This window comes from Eucyclogobius newberryi, unplaced genomic scaffold (assembly GCF_026437365.1).
Source record: "Eucyclogobius newberryi isolate DKJ021-1_F unplaced genomic scaffold, fEucNew1.0.hap1 SCAF_4, whole genome shotgun sequence".
Classification (NCBI taxonomy): Eukaryota; Metazoa; Chordata; class Actinopteri; order Gobiiformes; family Gobiidae; genus Eucyclogobius; species Eucyclogobius newberryi.
In genome coordinates this window covers 18,721,620-18,740,619 of record NW_027316056.1, presented here as the reverse complement: position 1 = coordinate 18,740,619, position 19,000 = coordinate 18,721,620, and the positions used below count along the sequence as shown (strand labels likewise).

Sequence of the window (19,000 nt, the reverse complement as noted above, 5' to 3'; positions counted from 1 at the left end):
GGTGTATTTCTCACCTCACTCTTGCTTTTTGGGCTTTGGTTTCTCAGTAAATTAACTTAAGGTTAGAGCAATATACACCTGATTTATATTGCACAATGGATTGTTGGCTCTCGAGCAGTATTTCAGCTCTTTCCATTAGGCTATTAGAACAATGATCTTCCTCTATATATATTATATACCAGGCAGGGTGGTGAGTTTGAATCCTGACTCCGACAGTTTACTGCGTGTCCTCCCTTCTCTCTCATCCCCCATTTCACTCTTTCCTCTACTGTCTAATAAAGCCTACGGGCAACAAAATCTAAAAAAATAATTATAATTAAGAAAGATTTTCCCAGTCACAATGTTCCTGGCCAAATTCAAACACCTCAATCTAAGTCTACGCGTCACATTTTGCTAAACCAACTACTGCAAAGATAATACATCTCATTTCAGGCTTGCTGTCATATTGAATTGATCAGTATTCCTCTTTTCTTTTGGGATTTCTCAGTTCATAGTTTGTTTTTGGTGTGCTATGATTTTCATTGCAAATTTCTGTGTGAATATATTTTAACTAGATCTTAAAACTGTGGAAACCTGTAACCCTTTCTATCTGGCTAACTACATTATTTGCTTACTTCTTACCTCTATGATGACCCACACCTTCATACAATTTTCAGCTACTTAAAAACTCAATAAGTACAGTTTTTTTTTATAGAATTCAATGAACAAGATATTTCAGCTGAAATAAAAAAAATAGGTGACACTGGATTTTGACTTTTTGAATGAGAGCTATTCAAACAGATTCTGGGTGTAAACAAAGTCGCTGTCAATGGCGAATAGTCACTGTTGGTGTGGACATTGTGCTAATTTCGTGTCCAGGAGAACGAGGTCTTTAATGGAGTCTTATCTGAGCTCAACAGGATCAGGATAAAGTGGCCTAAGAGGATCAGTATCTGACCGGCCACATGGAGATGTTGTGGTCTGTGGCACTGTGAAGCGTAGTGCAGTCAGACTGGACATTCATTCAAACATATGGCCACTAGAAGCGTTACAACATATGTACTGTTTCAGAATGAAGAGTGGAAGTCAACATGCAGCTAGCAAGTCCGTTAAAACATCCTACACTTGTCCAGACAATCAAATAGACACAGCATTTTAAGAAAGTTGGACAACAAAACTACAAACCAATAACACAAATTTTGTAAAATGTAACAGAGAAATATTTTTTACATAAATCTTTGTTATTGTTTTGCCCAGTAACTTTGTCATTGTCAAAGTCTGTTTCTTTATAGCAACTTTTAGCCTCTCTTTTTTGGAAAGTCTGTCTGTTGCCGATTATTAACGTGTACTTTCACATCATAAGAGATTTATTTAAAAAAAAAAAAGTTATTAAAATTATTATTATCATTGATTGTAAATATATTTCATTTTTTATTATGTATTTATTTTTTAGCTTTTTCCCCCATCTATAATACCTTGTAAATTACATAAATACAAGCTGTTGATGTTTTAAATCCATTATTGATTTTAAGTATGCCAAAATGCATCTCGTTGGTGGCGACTCACAACATTTGAGTTTTTGTGCTACTTTTATGTTGGAACATTTGCTTTAACATTTGGTATATTGTACAAAATGTCTCTTGTGATAAAAAACAATTTGAATGACTCGCTAAGGGTGGCATTATATTATTAGTAATCAATTGAACTTGTAATTAAAAGTTGAAGACAAACGTGTACCTTGACTTTGTGTGCGTCTCTGCTCCCATAGTGCTTTGCTCCGAGCGAGTGGGACAGGTCACCAAGACGTACCACGACATTAAGGCGGTCACACACCTGCTGGAAGAGGTGAGACGAGAGCTGGATTAAAAGGATTATTATAACGAGCCTCTATGATCCGCACATGACCCTCGGTTGTAAAGTAAAGATTTGGTTTGTTTTGAAATTTCAGAAAGAGCGGGACCTGGAGTTGGCTGCGAGAATTGGCCAGTCCCTTCTAAAACAGAACCAAGAGCTAACGGCACGAAATGTGATGCTCGATGAGCAACTTGAAACGGCAAAAGAGGAGGTCCATACCATTAAAACATGGACTAAACACATTACATGAATGAGTGCGAGTGTGAACATCTCTCCCTCTTCCAGATCGCTCAACTCCGACATGAACTTTCCATGAGAGACGACCTCTTGCAGTTTTACGCCAGCACCGAGGAGCTGGAAAACGCCGAAGCACACTCACCGTAATACACATTTATTATAACAAACAACGCAGACGTGAACGTTTATCAGCGACTGTAACATGCCTTTGTCTACGCAGACTAAAAAGGAACGAATCCTGCAGTTCCCTGAGCAACTTTGGCCACTATGACTTCCTACAAAAGAAACTAAAGGGGTTAGAAGATGAGAACCGTAAACTACAGCTCGAGGTAGGCCACTCTTGCCCTCAATAGTTCTGTCTAATTAGAGAGATGTGAATTGGATAAGTCAAGGTTAAATTGTATTGCTATCTTTGACAGGCCAGTGAGCTCACATCTGAGACCAACATTTATGAAGAGCAGGAGCAGGAGCTGATGATGGTCTGTGTGGAAGAGTTGTGTGAGTCAAGTTATTTCATATTGCGAAGCTGCCATATTAAAGCTCTATATTCTTGAACACTGTATTAACAATTAATTTTTGTTTCAGCTTCTGTGAATAAGCAGGTGGCGGACTTGTCGGAGGAGCTGGCGCGGAGAGTGGAGGATTCGATTCGGCAGCAGGAGGAGATCAGCTCTCTGCTCGCTCAGATTGTGGATCTACAGGCCCGATGTAAAGGGGTGAGACTCTTACATGGCTATTTTTACTTTATTTCTATAGTAAAAAACAACAACTATTATCCAGTGTATATATAAAACCCTTTTTATTTATAGTTGATTTCGATTTACTTTATTGTTTACCAGGCATTGCTTTAACTCATGACCATCTCCAAAGGTTTTCAACAAGTGGGCCATGGGAAAGATTAATATAATGTAACTGAATTGCATTTTAGAAACCTATATAAATGTGTAATGGTAAAATTAGTTTATAAAAGATCCTTTGATAACTACAATCTAAAACCCATAAACCAATAATGGTTAGCATAACCCGTTTCACGATGTACCTCCTTTTGAATTGTGTGCCCTTTCCCACTTTTTAAAGCTCTAAGAAAATCCTTTTATTATTTCCTATTTGCCCATAGCTTACCCGTGAGAATGAGGAGATAAACCAGCACCTGACAGCCGCCCGGGAGTGCCAGCTTCAGCTCAAATCAGAGGTAAGACCTTGTTAATAACTTCTATAGTACGGGGTTTACCTCAACAAGCCCTTATTTGTTTAACGTGTGATTAACGGTGTATTTTTCTGTCGTCTGCAGCTTAAGGACCTGCAGGACAAGTACTCGGAGTGTGAGGACATGCTACAGGAAGCCAGAGAGGACATTAAAAACCTGAGGAACAAGAGCCTGCCCAACAGCACGGTGCAGCGCTACACGGCCCTGGCCTCGGTGCTCCCCATGGACTCTTTGGCCGCTGAGATTGAGGGCACGTTTAGGAAAGGCCTGGACACGCCGGCTCCATCAGAGTACAAGTGAGTCACAAAACACACCAAATCATCGTGAAACACCTGCAACTACCTGTACATGAAAGCAAAAACACACCGGCAAATGTGAAGTGACGGTTGGAACAGGTGGACAATGTGGATTTGCTCAGAGGAATCAAATGTTGAATTTGTGATGGGATTTTAAGTGTTAAGTTTTAGATAATGTTAAATTAAAAATAAAAGAGTCCTAACTAAAATGTTAACATTACCAGTATTTACACAGGTAATTACACAGGACCTACAGGCTGTAATGTTGGCACTATGACCAGACAGCAGTGAAACCCTCAGTTCAGTTCAATAAACAAGTTTAATGGATTACAATTCCTCACTAGCTTCATGAAATCAAATTTTCTGGATGAAAAAGTAATGATATTATCACATAAAGACAGATAAAAAATAAATAAACCTAACCATGTGACTAACCGCTATGATAATATTATTTAGTTTATTGTACATCCGCATTAATGCAACATTTGCCAGCTTCAAGTGTTAATGTCTTTCTTTTACCGCAGTTTTAATCACATATTTCATGTTGTTGTCAGGACTCACCCGTGGCGTGTGTTTGAAACGGTGAAGGTGGTGAACAAAGCAGTGAAGCTTCGTTCTTGCTGTCACTCTCCCGCTCTGCCCGGCTCCTCGCCCGCCTCTGTCCGCTCCAGCTACACCAGCACGCCACGGACCAGCTACTACGGCTCTGACAACGCCAGCCTCACGCTGGAGGACAAACCTAGCAATAACCACTCGACTAAAGAAGACAGCAGGTGTGTGGCATGGGGCATGGCATGTGTGGCAATCCACTTTCTGGCATTGTTGATTTTAATCCTTTAATTTTTACTTGTAGTACTTGCAGTCTTGAAGCTATTATACTTTATAACTTGCTTTAACTGCATTCTTACTGTCTGCACTATTGTGTCTGGACAATTGTCCAAGGGTTTTCCACTGTGAGATAAATAATACTGTCATCTATGTTATAATTCATGGCAAAATGATTATGATAATGGAAAAGTAGAGTGCAACCATGATTAATTCAAGTTAAAAGCATTTCTACGAAGAAGCAAAGTATGCAGTGCAGAGGAATCTGTATTCAGAAGAGGGCGCCAAAGTATAGCTAACCTCATCTGAGCAGGAGTTATTTTGTGTGTTCACATTAGTTTACTCATGTATATTAGCTTCTAAGTTTAATCTCAGTCAAGCCCATTGAGGTAAATCATACATTCTTCTCTGCAGTGCCATTGGTCCCAAGCGTCTGGGTCAGCCAGGGACCCCTGGGGGTCAGGACCTGGAGGCCGCACTTTGTTCCCTCTCAGCCCGACAACAGAACCACTCCTCAGACCGGCCTTTTTTCGACGTGGAGCGAGAGCGTAAACTCCGTGCCTTGGCCCACAGTGAAGAGGTCGAGAGCTCCAGTGGCTTTCTGACTCCAAACGACAGCATCGCTTCGAGTCCTGCCGCTTCCACCAGCACCAACTACTCAAACGGCAGCTCACATTACTCCCACAGCTCGTCAGGGGGGTCCCGCTCCTACCTGCCGGACCGTCTGCAGATTGTCAAGCCTCTGGAAGGTAAAAGTACCACAGTTATGGTATCAGCAACTTTTCTAGTGCAAAATACAGTCTGTAAATCATCTAAAACAAGTATGTTCCACTGTTTTGTGTAGGTTCAGTGACACTGCATCAGTGGCAGCAGCTGGCCAAACCAAACCTCGGGGGGATCCTACACCCACGTCCTGGGGTTCTGACTAAAGACTTCCGAGAGCTGGAGGTGGACATTCAACACGTCTACAGCCTTAATGACCTGGAGGAGGACGAGCCTGACCTGTCGCGTTTCACTGCAGCACATGGACTGGGTAACGTCTACTTTTACACCCGTTATAAAAGTGTTTCGCATCATCTCTCTTCACATTGATTACTTTCCATGTAATGCCTGCAAACGAGGATTAAATGATGACTAAACTGGTGTAAATCAGGTCTAAACTACTATAGCACGATTTACATTGTATCTATTAAAAATAAACAGAACTGAAGAATACCCCAACTATCTCCTGAAGGTAACCCACGTACCACATGTTGAGAATGACTGGTTCAGAGGCGCTATCCTCCTATAGTAAATGTGTCTCTCCATCACCTCGCAGTCTCTTCGTCCGGTCCTAACCTCCCTCAGACCTCTCCCACTCAAACCATCACCACCTGCCAAGCCTTGCACCCCTCCCTCCTCATCCCATCCTTCTCCACTAGGTAAGAAACATCAAGAAGGATCAGGTGGACTGTCATGTATTTGCTTCACATGACTTGTGTAGTTAAATTAAATATCAGTTGGTGATATTATAGACAGTTTTATCGGTAAAGGACATAGATTGGAAATGTACCCGATATTTGCCACCAATACTTTCCCAGAACTGCCCCAGTCTCTGTGCCCACGTGTCTGGCCTCAGTGCGTCAGATTTGGCTTTTTTTGAAAAGACGAATGATTAAAAATAGAAATGGAAGAGTTAATAGGTTAAAAAAAAAGACTATGTTATTGATTGATTGCATTGATCGGCTAGCATCAGTTATTGAAGACAAATCGGACCATCCCTAATTTGAGTGGCAGCAATTAAAGGTGGTATGGACGATTTTTTTCAGCAAATTTTTTATCATATTTCCTCGTGGCGTGGATAAATCATTTGTCCTGCCACGTATCAATCATAAAACGCACCTACCGCTCACCTGCAGCCACGTGCGGTTCGTCCCCACGTTTCCGCGTGCCTAAGCGCATGGATCTATCATAATATAGTTCCCTCAGTGTACGGGGCAAAATGAAGACGGAGAAAGACAGTTCGAGCTGACGCAGAAGTGGACAGAAATCTACGGGAGACGAGAGATGCGATGCGATCCGTTGCGCTAATAAACAAACGCACGTGTGTGTTGTATCGGTCCGCACGGGGGAGTGCGCATGCGCACTTCCGCCTGCGTTCTCAAATCGCCGAAAAATCGTCCATACCGCCTTTAAACAAAGCAAAGCATTTCTTTTACAGTGAGTCCCCAAAAGTAATTTTGCTATTGTTGGAGCAAACTCTAACCTTTTACATTCACTCCCACAGCAACAAAAAACGCTTGTCCAGACTCTTTCTCCAACTATAAACACAAAGAAGTCAAAGTAAGAGTCAGGGCTGGCAAATAACCATTTAATAACATATGAATGCTTTTGCTTTGTTAGTGTACCGTAACACTGTGCTGTGTGTATGACTTTGTCCATTCAATATTTGGCAGCATAATTATGTTAATTATAGAGGACTTTTAGGCCTAGTCTGCATTTTCTCAATATGAAGCTTCTAAAAAAACTTTTATAAATCAAGCACAAAAAGTCATGCACACACTGCCCATAATAGAAAGCACCAACCATTTCTTTCCGTTTGTAGAATGCAAGTCACAATACTAACTCAGCATATAATAATTTCTTGCTCTTTACGTTGCATTTATTCTAGCCGGTCTGCATAATAGTTGTTTTACTTTATATTTTGGTCAACTCAAGTTTGTTTCGGTTACAGCATGCTACTAACCATTTTTTCAATAGACAAAATTATTATTATTACTAATATGAATGTTCCTTTTCTACCTCCAGCATTTGCACTTTCAGCCTGCCACCTTGTAGGAACTGTGAGCACATGAGCACTTCCTCCTCATCCCAGAAGCAGCAGCAGCAGCAGCAGCAGCAGCAGCAGCAGCAGCAGCAGCAGCAGCAGCAGCAGCAGCAGCAGCAGCAGCAGCAGCAGCACTTGGGGGTTTGGACTGCGCCGTCACAACTCACTGCTCCCAGCGTCACCACATCCCCATCTATAGGACTTCTTCAGCTACTACAAGAACGGGGCATCTCGGCCTTGCCACAACCACTTCACCAGAACTGCACACATTTAACTAAAGACTCGGACATGAGGGAGAGATGTGCGGGCAAACCGGGACAGACTTTCAGCTTGAATTTGGTCGAAAAGCTTCAGAGCCTTGGACTGCACAGAGTGGCAGCTTTGGGGATAACGGACCCTGAGCCTCCTCCTCACATTTGACTTCTTCATCATGTTTTGTGATTGAATGTGTCTTGAAAACTGAAGCCACATTGTGCTTGAGCCATATGCAGTAGTTCTTCTTTCATGCTGTGGCATCCTCATCTCAGGACCTTATTTTTGATCACCTCAGTCACAGAATTTCACCTTTTTGTACACAAAATATGTAACAAAATCATTTCTGTTTTGTTTTGTGGTTGTTATTTTGGGGTATTTAAATGTATATTGCTTTTACACTTTATTTTTAAGTGAAGAATCAACCTGTTTGCTTGCTAAAATAGACTATTGCAAAAATAAGCAGCTAAAAAAATAAAAGCTGACACTAAACGGCACTAATTGACACTTGGGTCTTCCTGCTTTAAAGCTGCTATGGGAAAACCATGATGTACATAAACATTTTGTACTAAAGAGGCACTGCAATGACAATAAGTGAAGTAAATACTGTTAAATGTTTGTCTTCGTAAGCTGTCGTCTGTCTAAACTGTAGAGATAGTCAGCCATATACAAATGCAGATAATACTAAACATATTAACAAGCAACTAGTAATTACACCGCTGTCTTCAGTTTCATCAGGAATTTCACATAATGCTGGACACGTGGAGAAATAATCAAATTGGGGGCATTTAAGCTTACTGCTCATTTGTAAAGTACCAATTTTAGGCAATGTACTGTAATTATGTAAAAAGCATGTTTCTGTAGCTTTCTTGGAACAATCGACTATAGCGTAAAGGCATAGGATGTTGTTGCTGAAAAGGGAAAAGCAATCACGAACACAGCCAACTCTGCACTACTGATCTGTGTCGGTGTCTCGGCTGTAATGTGTGTAAAACATGCATCTGTGAATAAAACATTCAAATCACGTTTCCATCTCTAGTTTACGGGCACACATTTGAATCCTGGTTTGTGAAATGTGTACAACTAAACATGGCTGCGTTACCTGCCTGGAAAAATATGTACTTAAACTCAGATTATTATTTATGTTGGAATTATTCAAGCAATAAGACTATTGTTGACCATACTAGACTTGACAATTCATGCAACATTTTGAGGACTTATCACCATTCACAATTTAAAATGGTTTGTTTTGAATTGTAAACTCCTATTACAACTGTTTTTATATTCTAACTTAGAAAATACAAAAAGTAATTACATTGGCTACTTTACTAAAAACTTGGCAATGGAAATTTTGGGCAAAAAAAAATCATGTTTTCAGTGACAGATTTTTTTCGGTCTATCTATTAAACATGTGGGCCACCTCTTCACTCTACTCCCAATGTCTAAGAAAAAACATCAACTCCTCAAAAGACAAGAGTTTATTTAAATCCAGAAATATCACATTTACTTTCAGTTTACAAAATGCAAATGAAAATCAATCCACATCTCCGGTTCTATTTTTGAGCTAGTTTTCTGCATCCCGGCGTCCGAAGTCCACCCAGCCCTGGTAGTCCCGGTCTGACATGCACTCGGAATTCATCAACTCTGCAAACATATTAAACACATTGTACCATTCAAAAGTATTTAGTGTATTGAGATTCATATGTATTTAGTGTACGAATTATCATATGATATATATGATATGTATATTACAGTAATATCATAGTAATATCAGATGTGGTACTTTCAAAATAGTATTACTCAAGTTAAAGTTCAAAGTAGTTCTCCAAAAGTAATTGGAAGAGTCCCGTAACTGTCCGGATTTTACACCTTAATTTATAATTTTAAGTTAATGTAAAGACAAAATAAATAAGGAATAAATAAATAAAGCATGAAATGTGGTATTTTCAAAGGATATAAACAAGAAATCGAGAAAAACAAAATCATATCTAAAGGAGCGGTGCATGAAACAAAAATGTCTTTAAAAAAACTTTATAAAAACCTTTATATTTCGACATCTTTTGAAGATTTACACTCTCACAGTGGGAAGCTGGATCAAAACTTCCCACTGTAACTGTACTCAAGAGTACTGTTACGTTCTGGAAATATAGTCATTGGAGTCAAAAGTATACAGTTCGAAAACAACTCTGAAAAAAAGTTATTGAAGTAAATGTAAGAGCTGAGTACAACTCCTCTGCCTGTATCTGATACAGAGCCCATAAAAGGGACACAAACCTGAGATGGCGTGCATGAGTTTTTTGGTCATAATCTCGCGATCGTCCTCTGAAAGATGTGCCCGTCTCTCAACGTGAGTCTCTGATGCATCAGGGGCTTTGGCGATGTCTTGTCCAGAGAGGATCTTCTGCAGGATGTTGTCCATCACTGTCTGCTTCTCAGGTAACGCTGCACTGGACACAAGAAGTGAAGCCAGGATGGCAAAAACTCCCAGTCCTTTGCAGTACATGTCTGAAAATGAAACACACACTTAAAACACACGGTTCAGCATGAGGGATGCCACAGATCCAAATAGATCACAGCTGCAACTTTGAACTATTCTCATCACAGTTTAGCCCTTGTAAACTCAAATCTGTGCATTTAAAAACTGTTTCTATTGCTCTAGATGTGCTGTAATAAAATGCCAAATGCGAGTACATTAAACTTTACAAAAAGAATAGTAAGCATCTCAAATTTGCTCTACCTGTGTGGCGTTGATGATGCGATGATGTTACAAGTTGATCGAAGCAGACTTGTGCTTTATGGACACAGTAAAGTCCATCTTATATACTGCAGATACGGTGGCGTTAATGTGTCCTAAAATCAAAGACTCTGATAAGATGGTTGATTACAAAGCCTTTCATTGATTTTGAATGGAGGCTGTGTGTAAAGGAAACTATGGACCAGTGCATCCGCAAATGCTCTGAGCTTTTACTTGGAATTGCCCTTTTCCTCAGCTATAAAACCAGTCAATGTGTTTGCACTGGAAATTCAATACACACAAAAACACACACATTTAATACACCGACTACAGAATACAACAGACAAATTCAGATTCATTTCCATCCTTTAACATCAACTATGGGGTGAAAGGTGTAAATGTTCACCTGCTTTTCGCTGGAATATTGCGCTTAAAGGCATTAAATTAATCTATTTTACATTCATTAAATGACAGGTTACAGGTTAGATTGTTGCTGGTGTCACTTACGTGTCTTTTAGGAGATTGAAAGGTTTCATGCCATAGTCTGTGGAGCATTATAGGAGACAAAGCAATTACATCTCAATTGAGAGAAAGGTTACATAACCAATAGTGCACTGCCTTTAAAATGATGAGTGCACCTGTAGTTTTATGTGAGCCATGATCGTGTGTGTAATAACAGACATGGCTATTGAACTAAACTCACCTTGAAACAACTAGCTGTCGGTTGCAGTCGTGGAAAGACAAAATAGAAGGTCGTAGATAATCCTTGCATTAGCACAAATAGTTTTCAGTTTTTATCAGTCATAACGAAGAAAGAGAGATTGTAATAGCAAAGGTGCCAACATACTATAAGATTATAGTAAGAGCACTCATGGCTGCCATTTCCTGTAGTTGTGGCAAAAAAGTTGTGATTTCTTTGCAAGAAAGAAACTAGGCGTAAGGTCAGGGGTCATACAACTCATGTGGCATCAGTTAAAAAGTGGGACATTCTCTTGGAGAGGAGGAAGCTGGACAGAGTCATCAAGAAGTCCAGCTCCGTCCTGGGCTGTGCTCTGGACTCGGTGCAGGAGGTGGGGGACAGGAGGGTCCTGGCTAAATTCACATCTATGCTGGACCATGAGTGTCGCCCCCTGCAGGACACTCTGTCCACTCTGGAGAGCAGCTTCAGTGAGAGACTGATCCACCCTCGCTGTGTGAAGGAAATGTTTCACAGGTCTTTCCTTCCTGCTGCTGTCAGACTTTATAACAAACACTGTTAGTCCTACTGTGCAATTACTGTCGTGATTCATGTGCAATTACTGTGCAATTCATGTGCAATTACTGTGCAATTACTGTCGTGACACATATTCATGTGCAATTACTGTCGTGATCACATGCAATGGTATTTATTTATTTATTTTTATCTTTATTATTTTTTCCCCTCCATCCCTTGTTGGGTAATGGGAGGTTTTGTCTATAGGAGTTTTTGTTTATAAGAGATCTTCTACTGAAAGTGTTTTTCAAACTTCCTATAAGTGATCTGTTCTGTTCTTCTGTATCTACCTCTGTATCTACCTGCGTTGCATCAATGAAATTTCCCCATGTGGGACAATAAAGGATTATCTTATTTTATCTTAATAAGTGGGACCTAAATGGCTGGACAGGTCAGGACAACTTAAAGCGGTACAGACAATCACCCTGTCCCTCCACCACGTAACCTCAATGTCTTATGTGTATTTGATTTATTTATTTCATTTATATAAGGAAAACACAATGAGAATCTTTTTAAAGGGGAACCTGTTAAAAAGAAAAACACAGATTGACAAACAAACCAATAAAACATTCAATAAAATTAACAAATAAATAAAGTCACATTTACACATACACTATGAGATCAAATGATATAAAACAAGTGCACCAGCATTGCGGGTGGTACTTAACCAGTGCTTTAAAATCATTAAAAGGCATAAAATGACTTACAGGTCATTTAAAAAGTCTTCGTGTTTTGTTCCACAGACAGGGAGCAAAGTTGCTGAAGGCCTTTTGTCCTGCCTCTGTGTTCCAAATATAACTGTTTATTGTGTCCATGGCTGGTGTTTTGAGGCCCAATACGCTTTTCTGATCTCAGTCCAAAATTTTCGAGCAAAAGGACATTTCTCGAGGCGTGAGAATGATTATACACCATGGTCTATACGAGCGATCGCCGTTATTTCCCCCCGGGATTTTTAGCTTTTTTTTAACAAGCTTGTTATATTTTCCTTATTGATACCATGCAGGTGAAGCCATACTTGTATAGTTGAATAGTAATTGTACTGGATACCGTACATACTGTATACAGTAACTCTAAATTAGAACTGAATACATGTTTTTGGCACATGTATTTAGTTACTTCCCAACACCGTTTCGGTTTGTATACAATAGATGACCACGTCACACCCTGTTTCACACTCATCTGTCATGTCTAATAAAGCCAAAAAATCTTTAAAAAGAAAATGCACATGGTGAAGAAACATTTTAGCAAGATTTTCTAGGTCATAATAATTGTATTTGTTTAAAATGACAAATATTAAAATTAACAATTTTACAAGTGTTTTTAGGTGCTTTGAATAAACAAAATTGAGTCTAAAGTAATAATGCTGCTTTTGGAAAACATAGATGTAGACATTAAACCAGTAGGTGTAGTAATACCTTTAACTTACAAAGCTGAATTAATTTAGTTATTATGGGGTATAATCTGGCCTGAGGGGTGTGACTATTACCAGCACATACCTGCCAAGAGCAGGTCCCTTCTACCCTTTCACCTCGAGTAATCCAGGCAGGGGATATACTGTGGCCTGTGGCACTGGGTCGGTCTGATTGTATTGTTATTATGGGGGTCCTGGCCTAAAAACGTTTGGCAACCCCTGCAGTAAACAGTGTCCAAGTCCTAGAGGAAGAAGCTGCAGTTGGTACTCAGGTCAGCTGTTACGCAGTAGTACGCTGTCCAACAATGATATTCCATAGTTACAGTAATAAATAATTAGGTTGATAAATATTGCTCTATTTGATAACATGTTCTACACATATTTTTAAGATAATGCAGTGAGGCACATTAAAAAGTCAGGAACAACAAAATGAGTCAGCACTCCACTTTTATTTCACTTTAGCATGGAGCGTTAGTTCTGGATTCAGCTTTATGTAGTGGATGTTCTTGAAGACACCACTTTTCCGTCGACAGTTTCCTCTGTGACCACAACAATTCTGGTCGTCTTGGAAGAAGAAGAAGACGAAGAAGAGACACCGCCACTGCAAAAGTAGAAACAAACACATATGGTTTAGTGTTTATGATTATAACTAAAGCTGATGTTTCCTCTGAGTTTAAATTTAAAAATGAGTCTCACCCTCCCTCTCCATCCAACAGCCTTCTGTACTCTGCGATCTCCATCTCCAGCCTTGTCTTGATGTCCAGCAGCATGTTGTACTCCTGGGTCTGCCCCTCTATGCTAGCGCGCAGGTTTGTGAGCTGTTCTTCCAGGTTGGACACCTTCATCTGCATACCTTGGAGTTGCATGGAATACCGCCCCTCTGTCTCTGCTAAAGTTCCCTCAAGAGCCGATTTCTGGAGGAATGAGGAAAGATCATGTGAGTTAAAAACAAACGCATAAATACATCTTACTTGACCACCACAATCAGTGAATTTACCATGCTGAGTTGTGACTGAAGCTCAATTTCCAGGCCTTGAAGTGTGCGACGGAGTTCTGAGATTTCTGATTTGGTAGTTACTAAGGTTTCCTGACTTGATGCTACTTCTTTGTTTAGGTCTTCTGTCTGTAATTAACAAAACACGTGTTTACAATTTACAAGAATAATCCATTGCACACATGGGCAATCATCACTAGTAAAATCTTACTTTTGATTGGAACCAAGCTTCCAGTTCTTTCTGGTTCTTGGCAGCCACACCCTCGTACTGTTCACGAATTTCAGCCATAATGGCACTGAGGTCGACCTGGGGCTTAGCATCCACCTCCACGTTAACCTGTCCACCCACTTGGGTCCTCATTGCTGCCATTTCCTGTAGTGAGAAAAATGCATTGAGCATAAATGTTGGTTGATTCTAAATTCAAAACACAAAATATGTTTTGTCCTCACACCTCCTCATGGTTCTTCTTGAGGAAGATCAGCTCCTCCTTGAGACCCTCGATCTGCATTTCCAGGTCGGATCTGGCTAAGGTCAGTTCATCCAGCATCCTCTTCAGGCCTGCGATGTCTGCCTCCACGGACTGGCGCATGGCAAGCTCGTTCTCATATCTTGGAAATTACAAAAACAATTACATTTCTACCTTTGACGATAAAATATGAATAAAAGAGTTTATGGCTTACTTTGTTCTGAAATCATCTGCAGCCAGCTTTGCGTTGTCAATGGACAAATAGATGCCACCGTTAACACAAGTGGCCTCCTGGATCTGTTAAGTATTGATGCTTTAGTAAGAGTATAGAGACCATGAAAATATGCATTTCTCTGATAATGATACAACCTACCTTTCCTTGCAATGCAGCGATGGTCACATAGAATGCTGAGTAGTCTCGTGCAGAAGGAGAGGCTTTACCTTCCAAGAACTGGCGGATCTTGAGCTCCAATTCAGCATTGGCCGTCTCTAGTTTGCGTACTTTGTCCAGATAGGTGGCCAGACGGTCGTTCAGGTTCTGCATAGTGGCTTTTTCATTGGCACTGATTTGCATATCATCTCCACCACCACCAGAGCCGTATCCACCACCACCAGAGCTGTATCCACCACCACCAGAGCCGTATCCACCACCAGAGCCGTATCCACCACCACCAGAGCTGAAGGTGCGGGAGGCTGAGGACATTCTCAAGCCACCAGCCCCTCCACTGACACTGTGGGAATACTGGCGTCCCCCGGACCGGCTACCACCACCACCACCGCCGAAGGACTGTCTGGAGTAGGAGGAGAAGGATGACATTGTTGAAGGTTGCTCAGAGATCCGCCTGTCTTGGAGAGAAGAGGCTGACTGAAGCTGACAGAACTCTGTTGTTTATATATCCTGCTCTCCTCCAAAGCTCCCTCCTTTGTGGGCTGGAACTTGTAGAACCATTTTTGGGTCGGTTCACCACACCCATTTCTCAACTGAAATGACAAACCATCAAATGCAAAGAATGCTAAACATTTCTGCACTCAAACTTTTACTGTCTTTATTTATTTAGTGAACATTTGCAGCCCAGCACTAAACCTGATATTACGCTGTTGTGCCATCATAACATTCATAACACACACATTTCTCCCCCTTTCAACTTCTGTAACTGAGTAGAGAAATGGCCACAATGCCACACCTTCTTTTGGCACACCTTAACATGTTGTACTTTTCATAATGCTAATTATTTTGACTGAACCCTGGTTTTGGTCTATTTTGTCCTCACATTGTTACCAACATTATTCCAGTTTCCTAATTGTTTGCTAACATGCAGAGCCAATACTTCACTGAATTCACAGCAGTTTTACAGTACAGTATAAATGCTTTATTCCTAATTTGGACTTTATACAAACCCTCAATATTACTAATGTACATCCTTCAGACACCCAGATTTTTTTATATTTGCTGACCTATATCTTAAAAGGTCTATAGGAGTTTAACACATATAATGCTTGCAGTTGTCTTTCATTTGTAAAACAGTTTGTGTAAGTTGATACGCCGCACGCACACTTTTCCTTGGAACAACACGCTTCCAGATTTGCATCAAGCCAAAGCAAGAACAAGCATAGACTTGTTTTCTTCTTTCCATCATTTAATTGCCTGTAAGAGTGGCACAACTGCCAACATTTAATGTTGTAGCTCATGTTAACTGTTTTTATTTTTATTTTTTCAAATACATTTTGGGCCAGGAAAGGTGAGCATGAAATGGGGGATGAGAGAGAGGGGGGACATGCAGTAAATGGTCAGAGTCGGGATTCAAACTCTCAACACTGCGGCCGGCTGCACAGCCTGGCATACATGTGCTAACCTTAACCACTCGACCAGTGGGCAGCACTCATATTAACAGTATTCAACTTATTAGTATTAGTATTACATTTTATTATTACATTTAGGCAAAAGAATAAAAAGTGGTTGTGAGCTCAGTCCCACACATTTGCCCTGTGGCTGTAGTCGTGGCTTCATGCATGTCTTTCTGTGAGACACGCCCTACAAAGTGCAACCTCACTCTTCCAGTAGATACATAAAATAAGGCTACAAGGCTGCAAGTAACAATTGTGATTTTTTTAAATTTTGAGATTAAAAAAAAAATCTCAACTTGGGTCAAACTGATTTATACATTTTTTTAAGCCTCAAATGCAAGAGTACACAAACATGTATAATCAATCAGAAAGCAACTTCTGTAAGCTAATGAGGGAATACAGCTTGGTTTAAAGCAATACACTTTTGCATGTCACACTGTCCCCTTTAACTAACATGAATTCGCATGTATTCATCTTCTCACTATGACTGAATAACTGATCAATCCAATTAGTTAAGGGTTAGTTTATATGAGTTACAAAAATATGAAATATCTTAATTCATTGTTTACCTGAAGTAGGCAACATGGTATTAATTGACCTTGGATTAAACATGGTAAAAAGCACCAATGTGCAGCTGAGAAGACAAACGGTATAAATAATTAAGGATTCATGTTTGTCTGTTTTCATGGATCAAATGGTAACTTTCTTTTGTTTCTTTTGTTTGTAATCTCACTTTCACTTGAAGGGAGTGGCCCAGCAGTGGAATGGGAAGTTTAACAGGAATTTACGACACTCACTCAGCCAAGCTGCTTGTCGCACCTTGGCTTCACATACCACTCTGGAGGTTTTAGGTCATAAACTCCATGCAATATACTTTGTGAATATTTAAAGGCCTCAAAATCTCAATTATTCTGTGTAATTTATTATACTTGAAATAAAATAAGACATTTCAGATCAACCTGGTAAGTAAGTCACACACACAAATATGTTTGGTATCAAGGTGTGACTGTAGTATCATTGCAGTAATATGCACCTGCAGTGGCTTGTAAAAATGTCCCTGGAACCTTTCCACATTTTGTCACGTCACACCCACAAACTTACATACATTATATTGGCTTTTTATTGGTGAAAGAGCAACACAAAGCAAAACACAATTGTGGAGTGGAAGGAAAGCTATACATGATTTCCATTAAAAACTGAAAAGTGAAGTTTGCAGAAGTATTGAGGCCTTTCTCTGCTATTACAGCTACAGGTCTTTTGGAGTGTGTCTCTCATACATACAAGAAGAGTCAGAGTCGGCTCTACCTCCTGAGGAGACTCAGGTCTGTTGGAGTGACTCTGTGGTGGCATCAGCCCTCCTGTAGGTGTGGCCTGCTGGAGCAGCAGCATCACAGAGAGGGAGAGGAGGAGGCTGGACAAAGTCATCAAGAAGTCCAGCTCCGTCCTGGGCTGTGCTCTGGACTCGGTGCAGGAGGTGGGGGACAGAAGGGTCCTGGCTAAACTCACGTCTATGCTGGACCATGAGTGTCACCCCCTGCAGGACACTCTGTCCACTCTGGAGAGCAGCTTCAGTGAGAGACTGATCCACCCTCGCTGTGTGAAGGAGAGATTTTACAGGTCTTTCCTTCCTGCTGCTGTCAGACTCTACAATAAACACTGTTAGTCCTGAACATGTGTAATTCATGTCTGTAAAATTCATGTGCAATACTGTGACATAATTTCAATCATCCCTGGTGCAATATTTTCTGTCCATATAAAGTTTTTATCTCATTGTGGGACATGCCTACAGACCTACAGACTGACATTTTGCCCATTCTTCTTTGCAAAACAGCTCAAGTTCAATCAGATTTAATGGAGAGCATTAGTGAACCGCAGTTTTCAGGTTCAGCCACGGATTCTCAATTGGATTTAGGTCTGAACTTTGACTGGGCCATTCTGACATTGTAACTAATGAAAATGTTTTGTTTTAAACCATTCAATTGTAGCTCTGGCTTTATGTCAGGGGTCATTGTCCTGCTGAAGGTGAGCTTCCGCCTCAGTCTCAGGTCTTTTTCAGACGCCAGCAGGTTTTCTTCAAAGGTTGCCCAGTATTTGGCTCCATCTTCCCATCAGCTCTGAGCAGCTTTTCTGTCCCTGCTGAAGAAAAGCAGCCCCACAGCATGAGGTTTTGCTTTTAGCCCAAAAGGTTGAATGTTAGACCAGAGCACCTTCTTCCACAGGTTTGCTGTGTCCCTCACATGGCTTCTGGCAAACTGCAAACAGGACTACTTCTTCTTGCCGCTCTTCCATAAAGGCCAGAGATTAGATTACACACAGATGAACTCTATTTAATCATTAGGTCAACATTAAATTTTTCCGCAATCATCAGAAAACTTCTGACAACAATATGCTGTACTCAGGGAAAAGAGACTGAATATGTTTGCATGCTGTACTTTTCAATTTCACTTTTTTTATTTAATCTGGAAATTATGTGTACATTTCTTTCCACTTCACAATTGTGTGCCGCTTTGTGTTGCTCTTTCATACAACAATAAACCATTTATTTAAGTTTGTGGTTGTGATGTGACAAAATGTGGAAAGGTTCCAGGGGTACAAATACTTTTTCAAGCCACTGGTGTGCACGTACAAAACACGCTTACCAGTGCACTGCAAGTTTTTATTATTTTTCAAATAACTGTTTTTATACTGCAGGCTTATATTTATTATTTTGCGTATTTTAAATAAACTATTTTGATACTATCTTGTGTGGACAGTATCCCTCACATCTGTAAACTCTATGTCAGGTGGAATATTTAGTTTAGTTTGTTTTTGACAGATCTATATTGCTGCACAACAGTATTA

General features: G+C 40.3%; 3 protein-coding genes across 8 annotated transcripts in view; 1 reads left to right on the top strand and 2 right to left on the bottom strand.

The window, feature by feature from the left end:
• The window catches only part of hap1 (huntingtin associated protein 1), a 21,799-nt gene extending 13,319 nt beyond the window's left edge, over window positions 1-8,480 (top strand). For 3 of the 6 annotated variants that reach the window (XM_072462418.1, XM_072462419.1, XM_072462417.1), the window contains 13 exons: window positions 1,748-1,824; window positions 1,928-2,044; window positions 2,119-2,213; window positions 2,291-2,399; window positions 2,490-2,568; window positions 2,656-2,786; window positions 3,188-3,262; window positions 3,362-3,573; window positions 4,128-4,346; window positions 4,813-5,147; window positions 5,243-5,431; window positions 5,717-5,819; window positions 7,186-8,480. In XM_072462418.1, coding sequence (XP_072318519.1) covers window positions 1,748-1,824; window positions 1,928-2,044; window positions 2,119-2,213; window positions 2,291-2,399; window positions 2,490-2,568; window positions 2,656-2,786; window positions 3,188-3,262; window positions 3,362-3,573; window positions 4,128-4,346; window positions 4,813-5,147; window positions 5,243-5,431; window positions 5,717-5,819; window positions 7,186-7,624 — 2,180 coding nt within the window. In that variant the 3' untranslated portion in view covers window positions 7,625-8,480. Of the gene's footprint in view, window positions 1-1,747; window positions 1,825-1,927; window positions 2,045-2,118; window positions 2,214-2,290; window positions 2,400-2,489; window positions 2,569-2,655; window positions 2,787-3,187; window positions 3,263-3,361; window positions 3,574-4,127; window positions 4,347-4,812; window positions 5,148-5,242; window positions 5,432-5,716; window positions 5,820-6,664; window positions 6,721-7,185 lie in introns of all 6 variants that reach the window. The other 3 variants (XM_072462420.1, XM_072462422.1, XM_072462423.1) reach the window with 3 other exon arrangements.
• A 438-nt stretch (window positions 8,481-8,918) lies between these two features.
• Window positions 8,919-9,959, bottom strand: LOC140378066 (uncharacterized). The gene is made up of 2 exons (XM_072463698.1): window positions 9,731-9,959; window positions 8,919-9,100 (listed from the first exon to the last, which is right to left on the bottom strand). The coding sequence occupies exons 1-2, from the start codon at window positions 9,957-9,959 to the stop codon at window positions 9,021-9,023; spliced, it is 309 nt and encodes a 102-aa protein (XP_072319799.1). The 3' UTR covers window positions 8,919-9,020.
• Window positions 9,960-13,283: 3,324 nt separating this feature from the next.
• Window positions 13,284-15,173, bottom strand: LOC140377122 (keratin, type I cytoskeletal 13-like). The gene is made up of 7 exons (XM_072462432.1): window positions 14,688-15,173; window positions 14,529-14,611; window positions 14,300-14,456; window positions 14,059-14,220; window positions 13,851-13,976; window positions 13,550-13,767; window positions 13,284-13,454 (listed from the first exon to the last, which is right to left on the bottom strand). Exons 1-7 carry the CDS (start codon window positions 15,129-15,131, stop codon window positions 13,343-13,345), a joined length of 1,302 nt encoding a protein of 433 aa, XP_072318533.1. The 5' UTR covers window positions 15,132-15,173; the 3' UTR covers window positions 13,284-13,342.
• Window positions 15,174-19,000: the final 3,827 nt, after the last annotated feature.